This window comes from Pomacea canaliculata, linkage group LG1, assembly GCF_003073045.1.
Source record: "Pomacea canaliculata isolate SZHN2017 linkage group LG1, ASM307304v1, whole genome shotgun sequence".
Classification (NCBI taxonomy): domain Eukaryota; kingdom Metazoa; phylum Mollusca; class Gastropoda; order Architaenioglossa; family Ampullariidae; genus Pomacea; species Pomacea canaliculata.
Window position 1 is genome coordinate 25,776,164 of NC_037590.1, and position 21,038 is coordinate 25,797,201.

General features: G+C 38.3%; 1 protein-coding gene across 3 annotated transcripts in view; it reads left to right on the plus strand.

Annotated features, from left to right (window-relative positions):
- Positions 1–348: 348 nt before the first annotated feature.
- LOC112559722 (rab11 family-interacting protein 3-like) overlaps positions 349–21,038 on the plus strand; it is a 63,549-nt gene continuing 42,859 nt past the window's right edge. Inside the window, exons 1-8 of one of the 3 annotated variants that reach the window (XM_025231087.1) lie at positions 651–4,152; positions 5,143–5,230; positions 5,689–5,794; positions 6,624–6,706; positions 7,174–7,379; positions 10,929–11,009; positions 15,300–15,335; positions 18,001–18,115. In XM_025231087.1, the coding sequence (XP_025086872.1) occupies positions 4,148–4,152; positions 5,143–5,230; positions 5,689–5,794; positions 6,624–6,706; positions 7,174–7,379; positions 10,929–11,009; positions 15,300–15,335; positions 18,001–18,115 (720 nt within the window). In that variant the 5' untranslated portion in view covers positions 651–4,147. The other 2 variants (XM_025231078.1, XM_025231096.1) reach the window with 2 other exon arrangements.

Here is a 21,038-nt window from a genome sequence, read left to right on the forward strand (position 1 = left end):
GTGAATGAAAAACATTTTTCGTCCGAATTTCTGCTTTGTGTACATCGCTTTAACAGCACTGATGAAGATATACGAATTAAATGTGGTTTAAATGAAAGATGATCCTAAAGCAGATCTTGTTGTGGGTCGTTAGAGAACGATTTTGTACAGTTTTCGTATTTCTATTAGTACGAGTAGATTGCAAACACGCAAATGTATCGGTTCCGCCCACACTCCCTGCGAATGTCACCATTACGTACGACAACCAGTTTACAGGAAACTAAAGGTATTCTTAGCAAATACTAAAGTTTCGCCGTCTGCTTTATCACCAAGTAACAGTTAATAAATATTTTTTTATTATTTATTCGCGCAGTATATGTCGTTTTGATTTTCTGCTGTTTTGGTGTAAATGGAACTATTGTTAAGGTGCGCTTTGACTTCCTGTTGAAACCTTGCAAACTACCTGCAATGATAATACCTGCCAGGTGTTTAGGTGTGAAAAGCATTTGCTAGATTTATTGATATGGAAGACATGTATACTTATAGACTAAAAACAATATTTGATATATGTGATGAAGACAAGGATGGATACATAGATATTTCCCATTTTGCAAGTTTGGCAAAAGATCATTTCGGTGCGGAAGGATTTAAGGTGAGATTTATTACGCCCAGTTGGAGTTGAGTTCTTATAGTTCATAATTTATTTCTCGCAGCCATCGTAGCCCTTTAATTGTTTACAATGAACGATATGCAAATAGTGAGAATTATGAGGGATCGGGGCAGAATCATCAGTACTAGTTTTGAACGAAGTTTGTTTTTGTGTTTAGTGGTGTGTGTTACAGTGAGTTGAGATAGACAAGAAGTCGAGTGACAATGTGGCACAGACGTTTTTTGTTCTGTTCGAAACTCAATCCAGTTCGCTCCACGGGTGTTAGGCAAAGATTGTATAAAATGTATCGCTTTCCTTTTTCCCCCAAAATCATAAAAATGTTTATTCAATTGAACCGAACTCAAAAAGACCAGTACCAGAATAATACGAAAAAGAGATTAAAAAGACTTTTTAAAATGCTTTGTGACCATACCTCATCCCCTTTCTTGTTACTAAAGTAAAGAGGATAAAAATATCAGTATAATGTGCTATTTAAATGTAGAATATTAAATACTGACATATTGAAGAATAAATAATAAACAAGGCTTCTGCAGGACTGGGCATACTGTTTGAACTAAGGTGCCATAAATTTCATGCAAATATTGGAAGTTTATTGAGACAAAAGATTTTACTTGAATATGGAAAAGCACTTATTGATAATCATTGCTACAATATTAATATCCCGTAATTTATTTTCAGTGAAAATATAATTCCTGAGGCTAACCAGTGGAGAATGTGTTGTTGTGATCTGTCATAAAAGGTCAATAGCTTGAGCTCAATATTTAAAGATCTCTGGTATCAGGCCATGATCTAGACCATCAGCTTAATCATTTTTAAGATCCATTATAGATGCCTTAACTTCTTTTATTCACATCAGCTATATGGTCATAGTTTAGTTTAAATGCAATAGTCTAAATGCATGTTCACAATAAATGATGACAAAATTTGTTAAAGATTGTTTAAAGAGAAAAATCATGTTTATTTGCCACTGTAATGTATGTTCTCTGCATGCATATTTCCAAGCGGCCATTTTTGTTTAGTAGAATGGTGGCAAAACTTATTCGCATAGCTCTGTTTAAAATAGGCAACTGAGTTTGTGTATCTATATTGTGCAAACAATGTATGGTTTTTTTTGGTAACATTTGAGGTTAATGGCTACTTGTGTCATTGGTGATTGACCCGTCTTTTGGGTCTCGGATGATTTGTCTTTTCGGTCCTGGGAGGAAATGGACATAACTGGGATGATTTGACACAGGCTAAGCAGCGAAATGGTCTTGGCAAAATTACCAGTGCAGATTTACTGAAATTCTTCAGACTTCTCAGAATGTATAGAAATTTGAAATATGTTGCCTGTTGGCTGTCCATTTTAATTTATGGATAAACATTTGGATAGATGGACAAATACATAATAATTGCAGCCCTGCTGTAATATTAAAATTACCTGTTGTATCACTCTAAAGTATGCCATTCAAGATGGTTAAATTGAATTCAGAGCAGAGTTACAATAATAAAGTCATGTATTTTTATAGTACACCTGCTTTAAATTCTGTGCAATAAGATGAAATGTTATTGTTCAGATTTTCTCAACAACTCTACATCAAAATGCATAATGCTTTCTGCCACTATTCTACTAAAATTTAGGTTAGTCCTTTAATTTTGCATGTATTACCTTAAATACAATCATGCCTTAAGCTTTCTTGATAGTTTGTTTTAAAAATGAAAAAAAAACCTGATCTGAACAATTTATATTATTTGCAAACAGATTTGCAAACTTCTTCTTGATAAACAGCAGTAAGCTGAAACTGATTCATCTCTTGACTGGTACTGGTTGTTGGGGAAGTACATGGATAGACATGGCTGCTGACAAGGCCTGCCATTCAGCCCTGTCTTAAGCAGGGTAGTAGGTCCTCTCTTTCATGTTTATAAGCCAGTTCTTCCTCTGACTACCTCAGTATTGACCTCCATCCAAGGTACCTTAAAGGAAATTTCTTGCTGGGTCATGGCCAAACTAAACCAACTTGCAACCATTTCACTCTTGTAAGTAATGGTTTTTGATGGTTTCATTGATTTTATGTTCCCTATACAAGATCCAATGCACCCTTCTTAGGCATTACTTTTCAAATGCCAGAATTCTCCTCTCAGTATCAGCAGGCAGAGTATTTTACATCCACATTACAGATTGATAGTATAATGGATTTGTACAGATTGCACTTTGTAGTAAACCTGATGGATGTTACTGCTGCACCAGATTCTGTCAAGCCTGGCCATTGCTGTTGTTGGGGTGATGTCCTGATACAGATATCTGCCATGGGGCAGCCATCCATGGAGAGGGTGGCTCGCCAGTATTTAAAAGTTGTTTACCTCTTCGAGCCTTACTCATGTAGGTATCTGCTTTGTCATTGCAAGGGACCATGACTGTTTTTGTCAGTGCTGATCTCCATTTTGTATGTATTTCAACTAACTGCGGAGAGATGCAGCTTTTCTACTTATCATCCTTTCTGCTCTCGTTGCTCTGCAGAGGAAAAACTCCTTCTGTTCCCCAACCTCTAATCTTTAGGACTTCATTCTTTAGTTTTTCTTCCCCAGATTTTTTTTTTTTTTTTTTTAAGTCTGAAGGTATACTAAATCTAGTGATCTCAGTAATTTGATATTAAGACAAATGTAATGAAAATTAAACATGAATGCATACCAGATATCTTGCAGAGTACAGTAAAACCTTTATTAATGTCTTCCCAGTCATACCCCCTCTTAATTACTACCCAAAAAGTTTTCATTGACATATTTTGCTATATAAATGCTCTCTCTATTACGAGTACCTCCCCAGTCTGACTTGTGACCGACAGTTTGTGACCTTTGCAAATGTTGCATGTTAAACAAAATTAAGTATATTTTAAAAGACTGCTTCTGGTAGGCTGCTTACCCTATAGTATGATTTGTACAGAAATCAGGTATAATAAGTAAATTTTGAAAGAGATTGCTTGTCCTATGGGGTCACCTGTCATTTTGACCCAAACCGCATCTCTCCAGTCATAGCTACCGTATCTTCCCAATACCAAAAGTCAGATCCTTCCAGACTGAGATGATGAATCAATCTTGAATGACAGGAGCAGCTATTAACATCAAATATTATCAACAGAGTCATGAATTGTTCAAACAAGTTTACCCACTATCGTACTAAATAAAAAATGGCTGCTTTGCAATAGACATTCAGAAAACAAATGGCACCTAACGTGATTTTATATTAATTCATCTTTTTTTGGGGCAAAAAACTTTGGCAATTCCTATTGTATCTGCAGACATTTGGTTTAAATGGTGCATAAATTGTGATTTTCTCATAAATCAGTTTTTAAGTCCCAACATTTGTCGTTATTCTTATGATTATTTTGGAGGTTCTTATTAAATTTATATGTAGATGTTCAGTTAATATGAAACAGGTGTTACTTTGGGCATTCATTTAGCCTGGGCCTGGTCAACTTGACTTTTGATGTTGAGACAATCGATGTGTTCATACCTGGGACAATGTGGTAATGGTAAAGTCAATATAATTTTTGAGGATTGAAATTACTCTCCTCACTTGATAATTGTTGTCTCGTTACCAGTGTACATCAGTCAATTAGGCTTTATTAACGATCTTTTCCACGTTATGTGCCTATAAAAATAAAATTATTGTGACTAACTGCTTTATTGTGACCTTTTGCAGAAATCACTTAAAAACATAGTACTTTTTTAAATATAAGAGAGCATCTTTGTTTGCCACTGTACATATGGATTGGTTAATTGCTCTTACCTGGACAGTTCCCCTACAAATCATCAGCACAGCCTAACATTGGCAGAATAAGCATGACCAAGTGAAAGCTAAAACAACAAAAAAGCATTATGATATGCTTTTAAGAACATTATTTCAACATTTAAATAAATTAACTTAATTTGGTTTTATAGATGTTTGAAGTCATAGTTTGTGGAATGAAAGCAGACTGGTTGATCTCTCTACTACAACCCCTCAAAGTTACTACCCGATTTTGGTTGATTTAAGCAAGGGAGGTTTTATTGTATATTAAATGTTTCATGTTTTGTTCAAATTTATCTGCTTCAGTGACACTGTTTATCATTGCAATATAAGTGTAATACTTGACTAAGAACTGCATTCTAGAGATTATGTGTACAGCAAGGTAAAAGTCACATCTTTGACTTTTTTCCCAATGTCATAAAAGATATCTTTAGAGGATAGATTGCTTCTAAAGTTTGATGCCATGATTGTATTAATGTATTACAAATGCAGTGTGCACACACGATTGCATGAAACTGTCAGGTCTGTCTTCAGGAAGAGAAGGTTATTTGAAGCAAATAGGACCACAAACTTGCATTACTGGACTACTTGCAGACAATTGTTTTAAGTTAACTACTAAAATGAGGCAGACATATTCAAAGCTTTGGGTTTAGCCACAGTTCAGCTTCACTACTAGAACAAGGCTGGTGTATACAAAGTTTCCAGTTTAGTCACATTCATTGTTTAGGCTTGCTGAGACTAACAGCAGAGAACTTCGCAAGAGATTAAGCGTTGGTCTTGGCAGAGAAGCAGCAGTCCACTTACACATATCCGTGGTAAAACTGCTAATTAAAATCAGTGATACCTTTGCCACTTAAGTAGAGAATAAATAGGATGGATAGTGAAATGTAGTCTAAAACTGATTCTGGTGATTTTCATGTGGTTATTTTTAAGATAACACTTTATTTATCTGAGAGGGAAATTCAGGGTAGCTCAATATAAAAGCACAAAACAATACCATAACCTTGGTTTTCAGCCTCGGTTTTGTGTTGTTATGTGTTAATTTCAATAAACATGTGAAGGGACATTAATTTTGAGCTAGGAGGATTTTGTGAAATTCTTAAATGAGCTTTTTTATTTGTTGCTTTTAAGCTGCTTTTGTGCAGTGATTTTTTTTATGTTTTCGTTTCTACTGCATAAGGATGTGTGTAATAATTGTTTCCTTTATTTTCTTCTTTGAGGTGCACTTTGTAAGTGTAAACTGCTTCTATTTGAAAAATTTATTTTTGATCAGGAAATAACAGGTGTGGTCAACTTGTTAGACCCAGAGGGAAGACGACATATTAGCTTTGAAGACTTTTGCAAAGGTGTGGCACAAATTAATGAGGTACAGCACCAAGGTAAATGATTTCATGACTTCTTGCTGTCCTCTGATAGTTTGCTTCTTCCTACGAAGTTATGCTGCTAGAATAATAATAAGGCAGATGTATATAGCACATTTTTACAGAGTAGATTTAATGCAATTTCCACGAATAAGAACATCTAAATACAGATTTTAACAGCTGATACCACACTTTCACAGACCAAACTTTATCGATAATCAAAAAATACACAGACACTTAAACAGACAGAAATACAAGCAGAAGAAGGATCATGCACACAACAATGCCACGATAGCAGTAAAGGTTTGGAGTCATGGCCAGCAGAATTTACAGATGTGTGTTAAATGATTGGAAGGACATGGATCTCAGTAGACACAGAGCAGTTATAGTGCACACCACTAAAAGATAGGTTAAAAGTCACAAAATACAACGAAATTCTTTGGATGATATTATTAAATGTTAAAATAAATTTAGAAGATGTTAAGTATTAAAGTGAAATGGTACTGATGTGAATGTTATATTTTCCTCTTTTTATCAGTCACTGACATTGTAAATTGTAAATCTATTGTAAATCTGCACAGTTAGGAAAAGTGTCCAGCTTTCCTAATGTACAATCAAATTTCTAGGGGAAAAAGGGTTATGACCCATGCAAAATACATGTAGTAGGACTTGACTTGTATGTGGAAGACATTCATCTCTGCTGTTTATGGTGTGCCTAAGGATTTTTGGTGTTGTATAAAAACATTAAGGACTAATATGTTTTAAGTCGAAATAGCTTATTCTGTTTATTTATGACATTTGATAAAATGTGAGGTTAACAATGTCACTCCTATCTGTATTTGTTTAGCCCAGTTTCTAGGCTTCAAATCAAGTGTGAGTGAAGACACCCTTGTGCCACAGGATATTGCAGGAGATTTGTCTGGTCTACCGGTACTACTTTTGTTAATTTTTGTCATTTTTTTCACTATTACTGTCATAGGCAGTTTTGGGTGAGAAACAAATGAAATGGCACTTTGAGTTGAGAGAACTTGCAGATATATATATACATTATCATTCATCCATTGACTGGTACTAGTTAAGCTTGCCTGCCAGTCCTGGTTGTCAGGGTCACATGGCTAGATGCAGTTGCTGACAGCGCTTGCCACTCAGTTTGGTTTGAGGTAGTGAACAGCCAGTTCTCTCACCTCCTCCTCCCCCCCCACACACACCAAAGAGAGTGGGTGGAGGGACAAAGCTTTAAAAACTTAAATAGCTCTAGGCTAGGAAAAACATTTCCTTTGTTCATAAAATAATGTCTGTATAGAAATGCACTTTACAAATTCAATTATTGTTATTATTTATAAAATAATGATGATAAGTTTTCCTTTGTTGATACTGATTTGATTTTTTTTAAACAGAAAAGATCTTTGAGTCCATCAACTTATGTGGATTATGATTTTGATGGCTTGGAAGAGTCATGTGGATCTAATGATGACATTAACCTCCTAAAGTGTGAAAAAGTGGTTACATGTACTGCCAACAAATCTTTCCTTTTACCCCCTACCTCTGAAGATGAAGGTGACAGTGCACTGAGTGGAAGATCCTCCGAACTGAATGAAAACAGGTAATACCAAATTGCTAAATTTAAAGGAACATTAAAGGAGTCATTAATAATATCAATTTATTATTAACATAAAGTTTAACTAAATAATAAATTGATGTATAGAGCACAAAGTGTACACCTATATATGAGTGTGTGCTATGTATTCAGGACACATACACATAACTATCAAGAGATGGAATATATATATAGACAAAATCCTAAAGACAAACAATAAAGACACATCATCTCCTTCCTTTGTACAGACACACAGCACCTGTATATCTCACAATAGGTGACACTGTCTTGTCCTTCAGTGAAATTTTTAGGGGGAGCAGAGGCTTTCTGGCTGGGAGACTGAGCAAGCCCACCACTTTTTCTTCAGATTTGATCTGTCCAGGTTTGGAAGCCTTGCTGTATGTAAATGATTTTGCTGTCTTCATTCAAGTAGATCCCTACTTCTGCATGGAATGTCATCTTCAAGCGTGCATTAACAATGTGCAGAAGTGGATGACAGAAAACAGCTGAAAATTCTCGTCCACAAAGTCAGTATGCACCATCTTTTGTAAACTGCAAGACATGTTTCCAGAACAATGGTCCAGAAAGTAAATTTTCTTGGTGTCATCTTTGACACATAGTCTTACTTTTTCTGTATCGTGCATTGGTCCACTCTTGGCTAGACTATAGCTCAGTCATCTGTGGCTCTGCTTGAGAGTACCTATCTGCTGGGTTGTCATGATGTACCTTTTCTGTTTTTCAAAGGTCATTTCTTTATATAAAGAACAAGATCAATCAATGGTATATTGCCTGTTTTATTTGATAAGTTTTTCTTAAATCTTTCAGTGAGGTTCATAATGCCTCCTTCATAGAAGGACCTGTTTCTATCTGCAGAAAAAACGGAACAAGATGCTGATTTATAGCCTATGATAATGATGATGATGATGTAGTTTTATAACGCGCATTGAGAACATTGGTGTTCCCAGCAGCCACCAAACTGCAGGTCAAATGATAACTTTAAATAAGTTTAAACAAGTGAGTCTTAAGATTTTTCTTGAAAGCTGCAAGACTAGCAGACTCCTTGGTCGAGAGGGGAAGCGAGTTCCACAAAAGCGGGGCTACATTGGAGAAGGATCTGAAACCCACAGTCTTCTTGTTAGTATTCCCTGACTGAACACTTGGTCGTTCAAGTCAGAATTGGGCTGCTGAACGAAGGTTCCGCTGAGGTTGGTAACGGCGAATGAGATCCTGTAGATATGCAGGCGCAAGGTCGTGAAGACAGCCATATGTCAAAGTTAACAATTTGTGCTCAATTCTTTTCTCCACAGGAAGCCAATGTAGGTCACGTAGTACAGGAATAATGTGGTCAGTTGTTTTCTTTCGTGCAACTATCCTAGCAGCTGTATTTTGCACTCGCTGAAGCCTCAACAACTCGCTCTTTGAAATCCCCCAGAGGCAGCTGTTTGCATAGTCTAATTTAGAACCGATGAGGGACACAGCAACTGCATTTGCAGTCTTCTTATTGAGACTGGGTCGGAGTCGTCCAAGTGTGCGGATATGGAAATAACATGCCTTGACTACAGAACTGACATGATCAGACTTAGAAGATTGTCGACATAGAGTCCAAGGTTCCGTACGGAGCTGGAGAGGGGGATTTTAGCTTGACCCACTTGGATGGAATCTAGAGAGACTTTGCCAAGGCTAAACTTGGAACCACACAGCTTCGCCTCAGTCTTCTCATCATTAAGCTTGAGTTTATTCCTCAGCATCCATGACTTGACTTCTAAACAACAATCTTCTACAGCACAGACTGCCTCACGCACCGACTCACTGTCAGTACTAAATGAAAAATAGAGTTCAGTGTCATCTGCAAACATCTTACGGTTCACATTATGCTTCTCAATGAGAGGACCAAGCTGAGATGTGTAAATAGAAAATAGAACCGGGCCCAAAACAGAGCCCTGCGGGACACCGCACAGCAATGGAACTGTCACTGAAGAAGCTTGATTGACCATCACCCTTTGTGTGCGGTCACTGAGGTAGGAATGGAACCACTGCAAGGCGGAACCACCAATGCCCACCTCCATCTGGAGACGAGTTAGTAGAGTGGTGTGATCAATGACATCAAAGGCTGCACTCAGATCAAGGAGGACCACAAGAGTCACTTTCCCTGCATCCGCACTGCACAGAAGATCGTTCATAAGACGCAAAAGGGCTGTCTCGCAACTGTGCTTGGGTCTGTACGCCGACTGGAATTTATCCAAAATGCTGTAGCGGTCCAGGTGGAATGTCAACTGCTGAGCAACTACACGCTCCACAAGTTTCGAAACAAAAGGCCTATTCTGAATTGAACATTATAGCACTCAAAGAGTTTTTAAGAGAGCAAAACAAGTGTAAGTCTAACGGCGCAAAGTCAAACGAGTATGGTGGGTGTGGCAACACATCACATGATTGGTTCTGATTTCCGCAGCAAAGTGATGAAATTCAAATACTGTTTTCTAGCATATTGCTGTCAGAATTCATATTATACCTCACCAGAGAGACCAGAGTCTGTACTTTCAATTTCTGTAATGACTAATTCAAATATTATTGAATCGTAAGATCTGTCCAAGGACATGTATAGGTGATTTACTGTCTGTCTACCAAGACCAATGCTTAGCCTCTTGTTAAGTGATCCGCTGTTAGTCTCGGTGAGCCGCAACAAAGAATGTGACTAAACCAGAAGCTTTCTTGTCTCATGCCTTGTTTTAGCAGTTAACTGGAAAAAATCTTCTGCCAGCAGTCCAGAGATATTCTGATCTGTCTGCACAAGTTTCTGAGTAAGAAAATCAGGTCATTGATCCCATTGGTATCCAATGGAATAATCAAATTGCGACTTTTTCTTGGTAGAGTTTCTTGGTAGAGTTTCTTGGTAACGAGAAGAAACGCATTTAGCCATTGGCTGACATGAAGGCAATGTGTTGCCCCTGCAAGACTTTTTTCAAAGTGCTGCGTAAGTGAGAGATTGGCAACAGAAAAAAAATCATCTTGCTGATGAAGAACTATTAGTTTCGATCTATAACTATTCTGATCAGTCTTTGACTCTTCAATATTAATGACTTTCAGAATATTTTGTGAAAGCTGACACTGTATAAAACTCAGCGAACAACTTCAATGAACCATATGAATTCGAGTGTGAGGGGAACACTTTTTTGAGAACAGTGATCACACTAACAAAGATGTTAATGTACCGCTCACCTGATTCATTTTGTGATTTGAAATGATGTAGCTTGTTATGTTTTATCATTGTGCAACATTTAGTGTAATTTGACCTGCTAGAGGTACACATTGCTGAGGAAAAAATTTGAGGGATTGCCGAAAAACTGTAAAACTGCTTTTCTTAAAATGGTTGATATTGTAATTGCACACTACAAACCTGTATAACTCACTCAAATTTGAGACTAGAAGGACAATTTTAGGATCAAAATAAAGTTCAAAACCTGTTGATTTCAATTATATATAAAAAAAAATTTAAATTACGCATTTCCTAGTTATGTGTTTGTGGTTGTGGGTCACATGTTTAATTACTGTTGCCAGTCGTCCAGAGATTACTGATGAGGAAAACTATGAGGACTATGGAGAAATGGAATCTGAGGCTGATATCTCAGATCAAGGCATGTAAGTGAACTGTTCTATTTAAAAATTCTGAGTAAACATAAAATTCTTATACTTTTTTTTATATTTTTATATCTAATGACATAAAATTGGTGTTAGGTGATAGTAATGATAATTTATAAAATACTTTTCTAAAATAATTTGCTCTGAATAAACTTACAAACATCCATGCAACAGACACCCACAGAATAAATACAGACATCACACAATCTGGACATGGCAGGATAAAGTCATCGATTTTGAGAAAAGTACATCTTCTGACAGATAATTTGCTCCAAGTCGATGGGGCTTTATAGGAAAAAGACCTCTGTCCCTATTTCTTTGTCTGGTGTCAGAAAATGAACAGAGCAGCTATGTGGGAGTAGAGATGGAGTTAGTTTGGAGAGGTATCAAGGACTAGTACCAGGTAAGTGCCATGAGTAGCATGTCATGACCTCTACATAACATTCGTCAACTTGACTGATGCCTTCGACAGTCACCAGAAGGAGTCTGTGGAAGATCATGGAGAAGTTCATGCAGGTTCATCTTACTTAGCTGATAGTTCCACAATAGAATGATGATATTCTTGATAATGGAGAGGAATCAAAGCCTTTCCTGTTACCAATAGCTGTTCTGTGGAGAACTGTGCCAAGGCAAGCATGCAGTTGGATTAAAAAAAAAAACAATTTCTGTAAGGGTAATTTAAAGCCACCATCAAAGACCTCAATATTAACATTGCCAGCTGAGTGGCTCTTGCTCTCAACCACCCATCCTTGCATAGCACTTACTCGTTTGTGGCTAAGGCTACATGCATATGCATCTCATCAGCTGGTGAGCAGTAAAAGAGCTGCATGCATGGTTCGAGTGCATACCTTTTCTAGCACCACACTATACCATGAGTCCCTCTTGTGAGAACATTTCTGGCATGGATTGACCTCATAAGCCATTTTAAAACCAGCTACACTAGAATTTATATTTTGTTCAAATGTCATAGTCATTATAAATGGGTGAAAATATTTATTTATTAGATAGTTGCTTCCTTTTTTCACCCATTTATCATATTGTCATGATATGGCCTTAGTTGCTGGCATGGAGTTAAACCACACTAACCCAACCTGTTGATCACATTTTCCCTTCCTAAATCTTTTTTGAAGGAGAGTTTTTTTCCCCATTTTTCTTTTGCCAGCATGATTGTTGGCATAGTTTTATAAGGCTGCAATAATTTATTATTCTTGTGGGTGGGGGGGAGTCTGCATTCTACCCTCCTTCCTGTTTTTAATGTTAGCAAAATTATTTTATAGACACTACTGACATTTTCTGCTGTGAGCTACTGAAATGGTAAGGTCCTGTAAGGGTTCTCATGCCCAGACTGAATATGAAGGCCCGGTATGTCCACTTCAAGTGACAAAAATTTTTATTTTTTAGCCATTTTGAGATTACACTATATTATGCCTTCTGTCCGCTCTCCAGGTGGTTCTTCATAAAACCTTCTAGAAATATGTTTGTTTTGTTACTAAAGACAGGTACTTATTTCATATTTGCTTTTGCCGAGTGCAAAATTAGCGAGAATAGAGAATGTTTGGGACATAGTTACACACCTGGCAATATGAGAAACTGGGTCACATCCCATATCATCGGATAGAGCTTTCAATCGCTAGGTCAAGGCCGATAGAAGGTTCCCTTGCTGTGATTTGAGCTCTTTTCTAGACCAGACAAATGGTCTGAAATTTACTTATATGGATGCATGCGTAAACATACTTTGGATATACCCAATAAGAATTCACTAATGCCGACCTCGACAGGGTCATAAGCTACACGAACACACTTCGGAAGTTTTCGGGTATCCCACAATCCAACTTTCATGGCTTCTGGATGTAAACAAACGTCAACAGTAACTCAAAGCTAGTTCTGGGATATTTTCTGTCTGAGACATTAACATCATATATTAAATGTTCATTGTGCCTGTCAGATGCTCATTTCTTCTCAAAATACCATGTGCAAGAGAATAAAAAACCACGACGACATTCTTAGACTGTTGTAGCACCGAAAATAACATAACTTAATGCTGCCCTGTATGCCATTCGTACCAAGAAACAAAAGCCATTATCACTCAACGTAACACCTCACTTACAAGCTGATGGAGTAGATATTCAACAGGTAGAGCCTCTCCCTCTACTACCATCCCCTCCTTGGACCTTTCCTGTTCCAGAGATTCGTCTTGATCTTACAGATTTTAAAAAAGGGGTCTCTAGTGACCTCATCTTTCTCCATCGTTTTCATAAACTCCTTTCTGACCACCCTGGATTCTGTTCTGTCTTTACAGATGGCTCCAAAGTCCCAAGTGGTGGCCCAGTCGCTGCTGCAGCAGTTCCGTCCTGCCAACCCCAACGGGCTGCTTCAGTCCGAATGGCAGATGGCTGTTCTATTTTCACTGCAGAACTACATGCCATCTTGCTAGCCTTGCAGCATGTGCACCGCTCTTTGGAGTAAAACTTTTTGATTATTCCAGACTCTCTTTCTGCCCTCCAAGCTCTTCTTTTCTATGATTGTGACCACCATCTTGTGGTTCAGTTTCATACAGTTCATGCAGTACTCATTCAGCAAAACAAAGACATTGTTTTTATTTGGGCTCCTGGCCATACTGGTATCCCAGGCAGTGTTCGAGCAGACCAGGCGACCAAGGCTGCATGTCAGTCCCCTGGCAAACTACAGTTGCTGGTATCATCAGACTGTAAGCCTATCTTCTCGGCCTACGTTCAGTCCCTATGGCAATGCCACTGGGACACTTTGGCCAAAATAAATTATAAATAAATTATATGCCACTCTTCCCTGTCTCTCTGACTGCCTGCCTTCGTGCTATCCTGTGAGGCAGGAGGAGGTGGTCCTTGCTAGATTAAAGTTAGGACACACCTATGCCACGCAAGGATACTTCTTACAAGGTGAACCACCACCTGTTTATCCTTGGTGTAGGGGAAATTTTAATGTGTTACATAATTTGATTGTTTGTCCTGAGCTCCAGACAATTTGTCGGCAGTTTTTTACACAAACTTCTTTGTTTTCTTTGTTCAGGTCCATCCCATTGGCATCAGTCTTTACATTTTTAAGGAGGATAGGACTTTACCATCAAATTTAAGAAATTTTATGTCCTGGTAATTGTTTTCTCTTGATTTTTAGGTTTGTTGGTGGCCTTTTTGGGCTTCACCACTCCTTTTTTACATTTGACCTAGTCTTTTTTATATTGTTTATTTCTTGCATTGACTTTTTAAAAAAGAATGTTATAGTTATATCACTCAGGAGGTTTTTCCCCTAAACTTGTTAAGATTACCTTTTGTTATGCTAAGATTACCTTTTGTTGCCGTGATATAGCCCTAGTTACTGGCACAGCGTTAAACGCAAACAAACAACCTCACCAGTTTGTAGTGCCAGGGAATTTTTTGCGTTGTGCATATTTTAATTACTTGTCCTGGTCTCCAGAGTATTCGGCAGGTAGTTTTTTATTTTTAAAGAGAATATGGCTTTACCATCAGATTTAAGGTTTTTATATTTTGTTAGATTCTGGGTTAAAGTCCCTCTCTACTTTTAGGCCACAACACTCCTCTTTTACATATTACCTACCCTTTTATATTATTCTTGCTTCCAAACATTTTAATGTATTATTACTTTCTCTTCCCATGATACAGCCTTAGTTGCTGGCATAGCATTAAACAATAACAAACCCCTTTTTGCATTATCCTTTTCTTTTTGTTGGTTCGTGTTCTTAGGAGTGTTTTTGTACAACATTAGAGTCTTGTTTTTGACCATTTTAAAGTAATGTGGCATAACTGGTCAAGCTGTGAAGAATAAAGGACATGACACTTGCTGGCACTATTCCTGCATCTGATTGAATGCATGGGAGAAAGTTAACATTTCACCACCATCACATCCCCATCACTGTTGTCGTGATAAGAGTTATCCCATGAGGAAACATCCAGGGTTTTATGTACTCAGTTCCCTTTTGTGTTGTTGAGGTGGCTGTTAGTTCCAGTTTGTTCATGTTTAATAAATACTGTTTCATCAAACTACAACAATGTCTGGTGTTGGTCGGCTGTAGGGGCGTAGCACGATAAACTATGTTACACATGGTTCAGATGAATCAGTATTGACCTCAGTTGACTGTGTGACCAGTCAGGTGGTTTCCAAATATATAGGGATATCCAAACATAATGTAACATTCAGAATTTTTTTGTTTATAAGGTAGTCAGGGTGCAGAATTATTGATTGGGAAAGAAACATTTTCTTTTTCAAATTTTTCCTTAATATATGATATTGTTTCAGTTCAAATAGAAGACTTATGCCATCTTCATACATGAGGTAAGTTATAAGTAATTTTTATTACTTTCACTCAGTTTTACTAAGTGGAAATTATATTTGTTAAGCATAGGAAGATATCTAATAGAAATGATGGTTGTAGCCAGTATCATGCATTTGTTTTCTCAAGTAACATCCTTGGTAGTTGTTACCAGTATAAATTAGCTAATTTTGTGTAATATACATTTTTGATCGGGAGAAGTTCTGTAATAAGTTTCACATGGAGAGGATGTCATTATGGTGCTTGCTGGATGAAGAGCTGGAGAGGCTCTGGAAACACCAGTACAACAGAACAATTGTTTTGAGGCTATTGCTTAGGAGTACAGTAAAACTTCTTTATTAAAGGCATAGTCAAGGCAAAATAAACTGTTTAGAATCTCATAAAGAGTATGAGCATTTTGAATCTCATCTATTTTCATGTCTGTTCACGTGCAAAAAGTTGAAGGTTATGTAAGGTGTTGTGTTTAACTCTTTCTTTCCGCTATAGTTAAGACAGGGAACATCACCCTGGAATGCATGTAAATTTCCCATTTTCAAAAATTTAGAAAAAAATAACTAAAAGAGAAAAAAATTTCAAATTGAAAATAAGAGATTAAAATGTGAAGAACAAAAGTGCTTTTACCTTAATCCTGTATGAACACTTTTTTTTTGGCAATCCAAAGCAAATCGGGTAGGTAAAATTGAATTTTTAAAAAAAAGTTCACACACAGGCTTATACAGGTTATATCATGCTGGCACAAGTCACACCTTCTGGAATCACACTTTGATGATTGCATATCAAGCTGAAATGAACAAATGTTGTTCTTGTTGATAAAAATTCAGAATGATGCTTTAAAACTGCTCCATAATTATTAAAAACCATAGCTGTAGAATTCTGCTCTCTGTGATGATGTGGATGCTGTCATGAGTAGGCTCTGCAAAATCTTGTAATCACAAAAACTGAACAGAAGGAGATTGTGTAATTATCAGAACTATGAAAGCAAATGATTTACTTTATTATTTTAATATAACTATTATTTTGAAGGTCTGATGATATGAATATATGAATACTTGGTTAATTTGTTTACCCAGCACCACATATAGTCTGCCATCCAAAGTAACCTGGCTAAAAATGAGGAACTGCAGTTACATTTCCATGAAGTGGAAGTATATTTCTAAGACATCCCCCTCAACATCACATAGGCTGTCAGATACATTTTGCAACTGCACACTGAATAGCCAGAGACAATGCCATGGGGAGGGGAACCATTTGACCTCTGTGTTGTGTCCACCATCCAGAAGATGCACCTGCAACACTTGGAAAACATAACTGTGAAACAGCACTTGATTAAATTTAACTTCCTATAAAATTACTGAAGCTTAAACTTATTTACACTCGATTCTGTAGGAGTATGCAGGTATGTACACAGAGGGCCTACTTACATTGCTGGCACTCCAGTTGGTGTGTTAGGTCCTATCTTTCCAGTATTTGGCATCTTTACCTTCTGCCTTTAGCCTCTCAAAACGAACAGAACAGTACTTTATACTTTTAAGGGGAACAAGAAAATGCAACAAATGAGTCCCTTGTAAGCGAAGATGTTGAGGTTCCTGGGTACTGTGGCTCCTGTTGTTCCTTGTCACTTGTTGACATGGTCACCAAAGCTTCACCTACAGAGATGATGAAATCTTCCACACATACCTGGCTTGCCTATCATTTTCCTGATTTTTAGATACAAACAGTGGGCTTGCACCACGGTGAGAGTCAGCAGATGAAAAGCTAGCTTCTTCCACCGTTTCATGGTCTTCCTGTGAAATGGATTGTAAGAAACCATTTCATCACTGTGGTCCACTCCATCCATGTACTTGTACTCTGCAATAGTTGTCAGCTTCTTGACACTGGAGCAAATCTTCTTACTGACCATCTGAGGCCTGTGAATGGTTGAAAGGACCTTCTTCTTGTCAACCCACCACAGTACCATGGTGCTCTTAAGGCGCCTTGTGCCATCCTGTGAGGTGGGAGGAGGTGGTCCTTGCTAGACTTTCTAGACATAGGACGTGGGTCTCTTCTGAGGACCCTGTCCCAGTTTGTCAAGCTATGCCTCCTCCTCCTCCAAGCTGTGATGGCACCCAGTCATCACAAAAATCTCAAACCACACAAGCATCTGAAGCCACACAAACATCACAGCCCACGCATCCCCCCTCACCAGTCAGAAACACTGCATGCCAGGAAGCATGCAACACAAAATCACCAAGGAACAAGAATACCTCACCACAGACAGGCAAGAATACAAAAACAAAACCAAAAATGCCAGAAAAACCTACTACTCAGCAGACAACATTTGGGACTACCACAGCAGCACCATCAATCCTGTAATCACTTTGCTTCTCTTGGCAAGCCCATGGGCTTCTCATGTTGACAATTTGCTAAAAGAACTCTGCTGTTAACATTGTTAAAACTGATTTTAAAAATAACATCACCCTGCAATCATCTTGTTAGGGAAGTGCATGCCTTCATGCCAGTTGTGAGTGTTGTCCAGTTATTCTACAATTTATTTAACCCTAGAAAATTATACTGTTTTTTTTTTTCTTTTTGTAAATAAAAATGACCACAGTTTTTCTTATAGTAAAGGACATATAGAAGTAACCAGACTGAAAATCATATCAATATTTATTTTCTTTTATTTTTCAGCCAACTGCAACAAAGTCCTCGTGATTTTACACGAAACAATACAAGAAGAAACAGTATTGGTTCAGATGAAATCTTTGATGATATTGATGGCAACTTTCAAGATTTGAATGGCAGAGTAAGCTTTAAATATGAAATTCATAGTCTGTTTTTGACATGTATAAAAGAAATAATTCACATTGATAATATACTTCATATATTTAAACCATTAAGATTACAAGTACAGGGGAATTCAATAAGAATATGTAAAGTGTTAGTGTGCTATTAACCTGTAGAGAAATTCATAGGCAACAAATCTGTTGGCATTGATGAAAGAAGAAAAAGGAAACAGGAAGTTCATGTCTACTTATTTGTGTAAAATATTTGAGGATCAGCTGGGGTTTTGTGATGATCACTCTCTAGCTACCTCAGATCCACCTTCCCAAACCCATTCTGGTCAAGTGACCACAGAACAGTAGAACTTGAATTCAGTTCAGCCCCCTCCCATCTCCACACAGTGAGCGCTGTACTCCAGTTTTTCACCTGGACTGAGTCTGGAACCTACTGTGGGGAGGCAGGAGGGAGCTAGCTATCATGTCTTCTGGTAAGTACTTGAAAGAAATTTCTTCTTCGTATTTTACCAGATGACATGACTATATAGAGAATCACAGGTGGAGGGGGTGACAACCAACCCTGACTGCAAACCTAGTGAAACGAAATTATTACACTCCAAATCCAGGCATTCTGTAGGCTATGAGGCTTAAATAAGCTGCCTTTGGGTTGGCTGAACAGGCCTCCATTCCTGCCACATGCTGTGGTGTCTAGACAGTGCTGATCCACAAATGTCAGAAGAGTTGCAAGGTCCCACAGGTACAACCTGGCAAACGTCAAATTAAAATGCCCCCTTTCACCTGAATGATAACAAATGAATATCATTGTACTTGTTTTATTCCTACTTCATTTGTTTGACATTGTTCATTGTTTCCTAAGAACACACAAAAGTCACAGAAGTGAAAAATGCAACCATACTAGTAAGCTAAACATTCCACCACAAAAAGTGTACATTATGCCTGGGCAGTGTGAATTCTCTTTACCAGTTGTTTAGCAGGAAGGTCTCTTCAAATTGGTTGAAAACAGTGCTAAAACAAACATGAACCCAAGGAAATGATTGACACCAGTGAATAGCTCTAAAAATGGGACATCATGATAACCAGTTCATAAAGCTGACAACAGGCCCATCACCTGAAAACATTTAAGAACTGACTTGAAAATGGCAACCTCAGTTTCAGCTGTTTGCAATGGTATAATCTACATAGCAGAATTGCTGCTATGGTGTGCAGTAATGTAGACATTATCAGTGCTGAACAAGGCTGGATTGGGCCACACATGCACCCGAGTGGTCAGTCACTCTCACAAACACCTTCAGTGTCACAATTATGACCAATCATGCTTCACCGCTAGTGCGAGACACAGTTGACCAGCCTATGGGTTCCCCTTCCCCCAGACCTGTGTCTGGCCATTTTTGATGAAGCAGTAGTCTTCCCCGACGCTAGAGAGGTCAGTGGCTATCCCTCCTCTCTACAGACAATGGTTGTACCGCTATGTGACCTTCCATGCGCGGATACATTTGACCACGCATCTGCTTCAGTTAGGTTGATTGGGGGGGGGGGATGTGGCACCTGCACTATAGTGCTATTTCTACTCTTTCATAATAGTGCTGTTCATGTTATTTGTGGTCTCTTTACTGGTGTCTGGTACAGAAATGAGATTGAGCAGCCTCTCATGCCAGTGTTTCAGGTCATGGGGCCAAGTTCCATGCTGCAAGATGACAACTCCACTTCCAAGGTGACTGACAAAAATCAGCAGTTTGACTAGTCATAACATTCCCCCAACTGTGACATTAGTTTAGTTTATTCCTTGTTGCTCCTTTGAGGAGCATAGGGCCGCAACAACACCTTGCCAGCAGAGCCGGTTTTGGGCAGCACACTTCAGTTGGGCCCAGGTGGTTCCGATGTCCTTTGCCTCGCTCTCTACTGTTCTTTTTCAAGTCTGCTTTGGCTTCCCCTGAGGGCTCCAATAAAGTGCCTGCTTTGCAATGGTGTCATCTGGTTTGTGCAGGATGTGTCCTATCCAGCCCCGTTCATGTTTTTCATGTTTTGGCTAGTGGCATTCTGGTTGGTTCTTTTCCACAGGCTGCTGTTGGAGATCTTTTCAGGCCATCTTATTCTCAGGATATGGCGTAGGCATTGGTTGGTAAAGGTCTGGAGCTTGTTGTTGATGGTATTTGTCACTCTCCAGGTTTCAGAACCATACAGTAGGACTGCTTTCACATTGGTGTTGAAGATGTGGGTCTTACTGCTGAAGGATAATGCTCGAGAGTTCCAGATGGAGCATAGACTGTTGAAAGCATGCCTGTCCTTCTTGATGCAGCTTTTGATGTCATCTTCTGCTCCACCATCCTTGTTGACAATGCTCCCTAGATACGTGAAGCAGTCTGTTTTCAAGATGTTCTGTCTTTGAAGTTCGATTGGGAGTTCCTGCTTGTTGTAGATTCTCATCACTTTGGTCTTCGTTTCTGTTGACTTTTAAGCTAGTATTCTCCACATCCTCTGCTAGCTTACTCAGTTTGGTTTGTGCATGTTGTTGCCGATCAGATAGGAGACTAATGTAATCTGCAAAGTCTAGGTCCTCTAGCTGTTTGGTGAATGTCCACTGGATACCAGTGTTGCCATCTTGAGTTGTCTTGCACATAATCCAGTCTATGACCATCAGGAAGATTGTTGGTAGTAATATACAACCATGTCTTATGCTGGTCTTCATTATGAAAGGTTCAGTGCGTTTGCTGTTGTGGATAACTTGGCAGGATGAGTCTTCGTACCACCCCTGGATAATGTTTACAAGCTTAGGTGGAATACCAAGTGGATCATCAGCCTCCAGATGATGTCCCGGTCTACACTGTCGATGCCTTCTGTAAGTCCACAAAAGTGTTAAATAGAGGGAGGACTGGCATTCAATAGTCTGCACAATGATGATACGGAGGGTGGCAATGTAGTCAATGCATG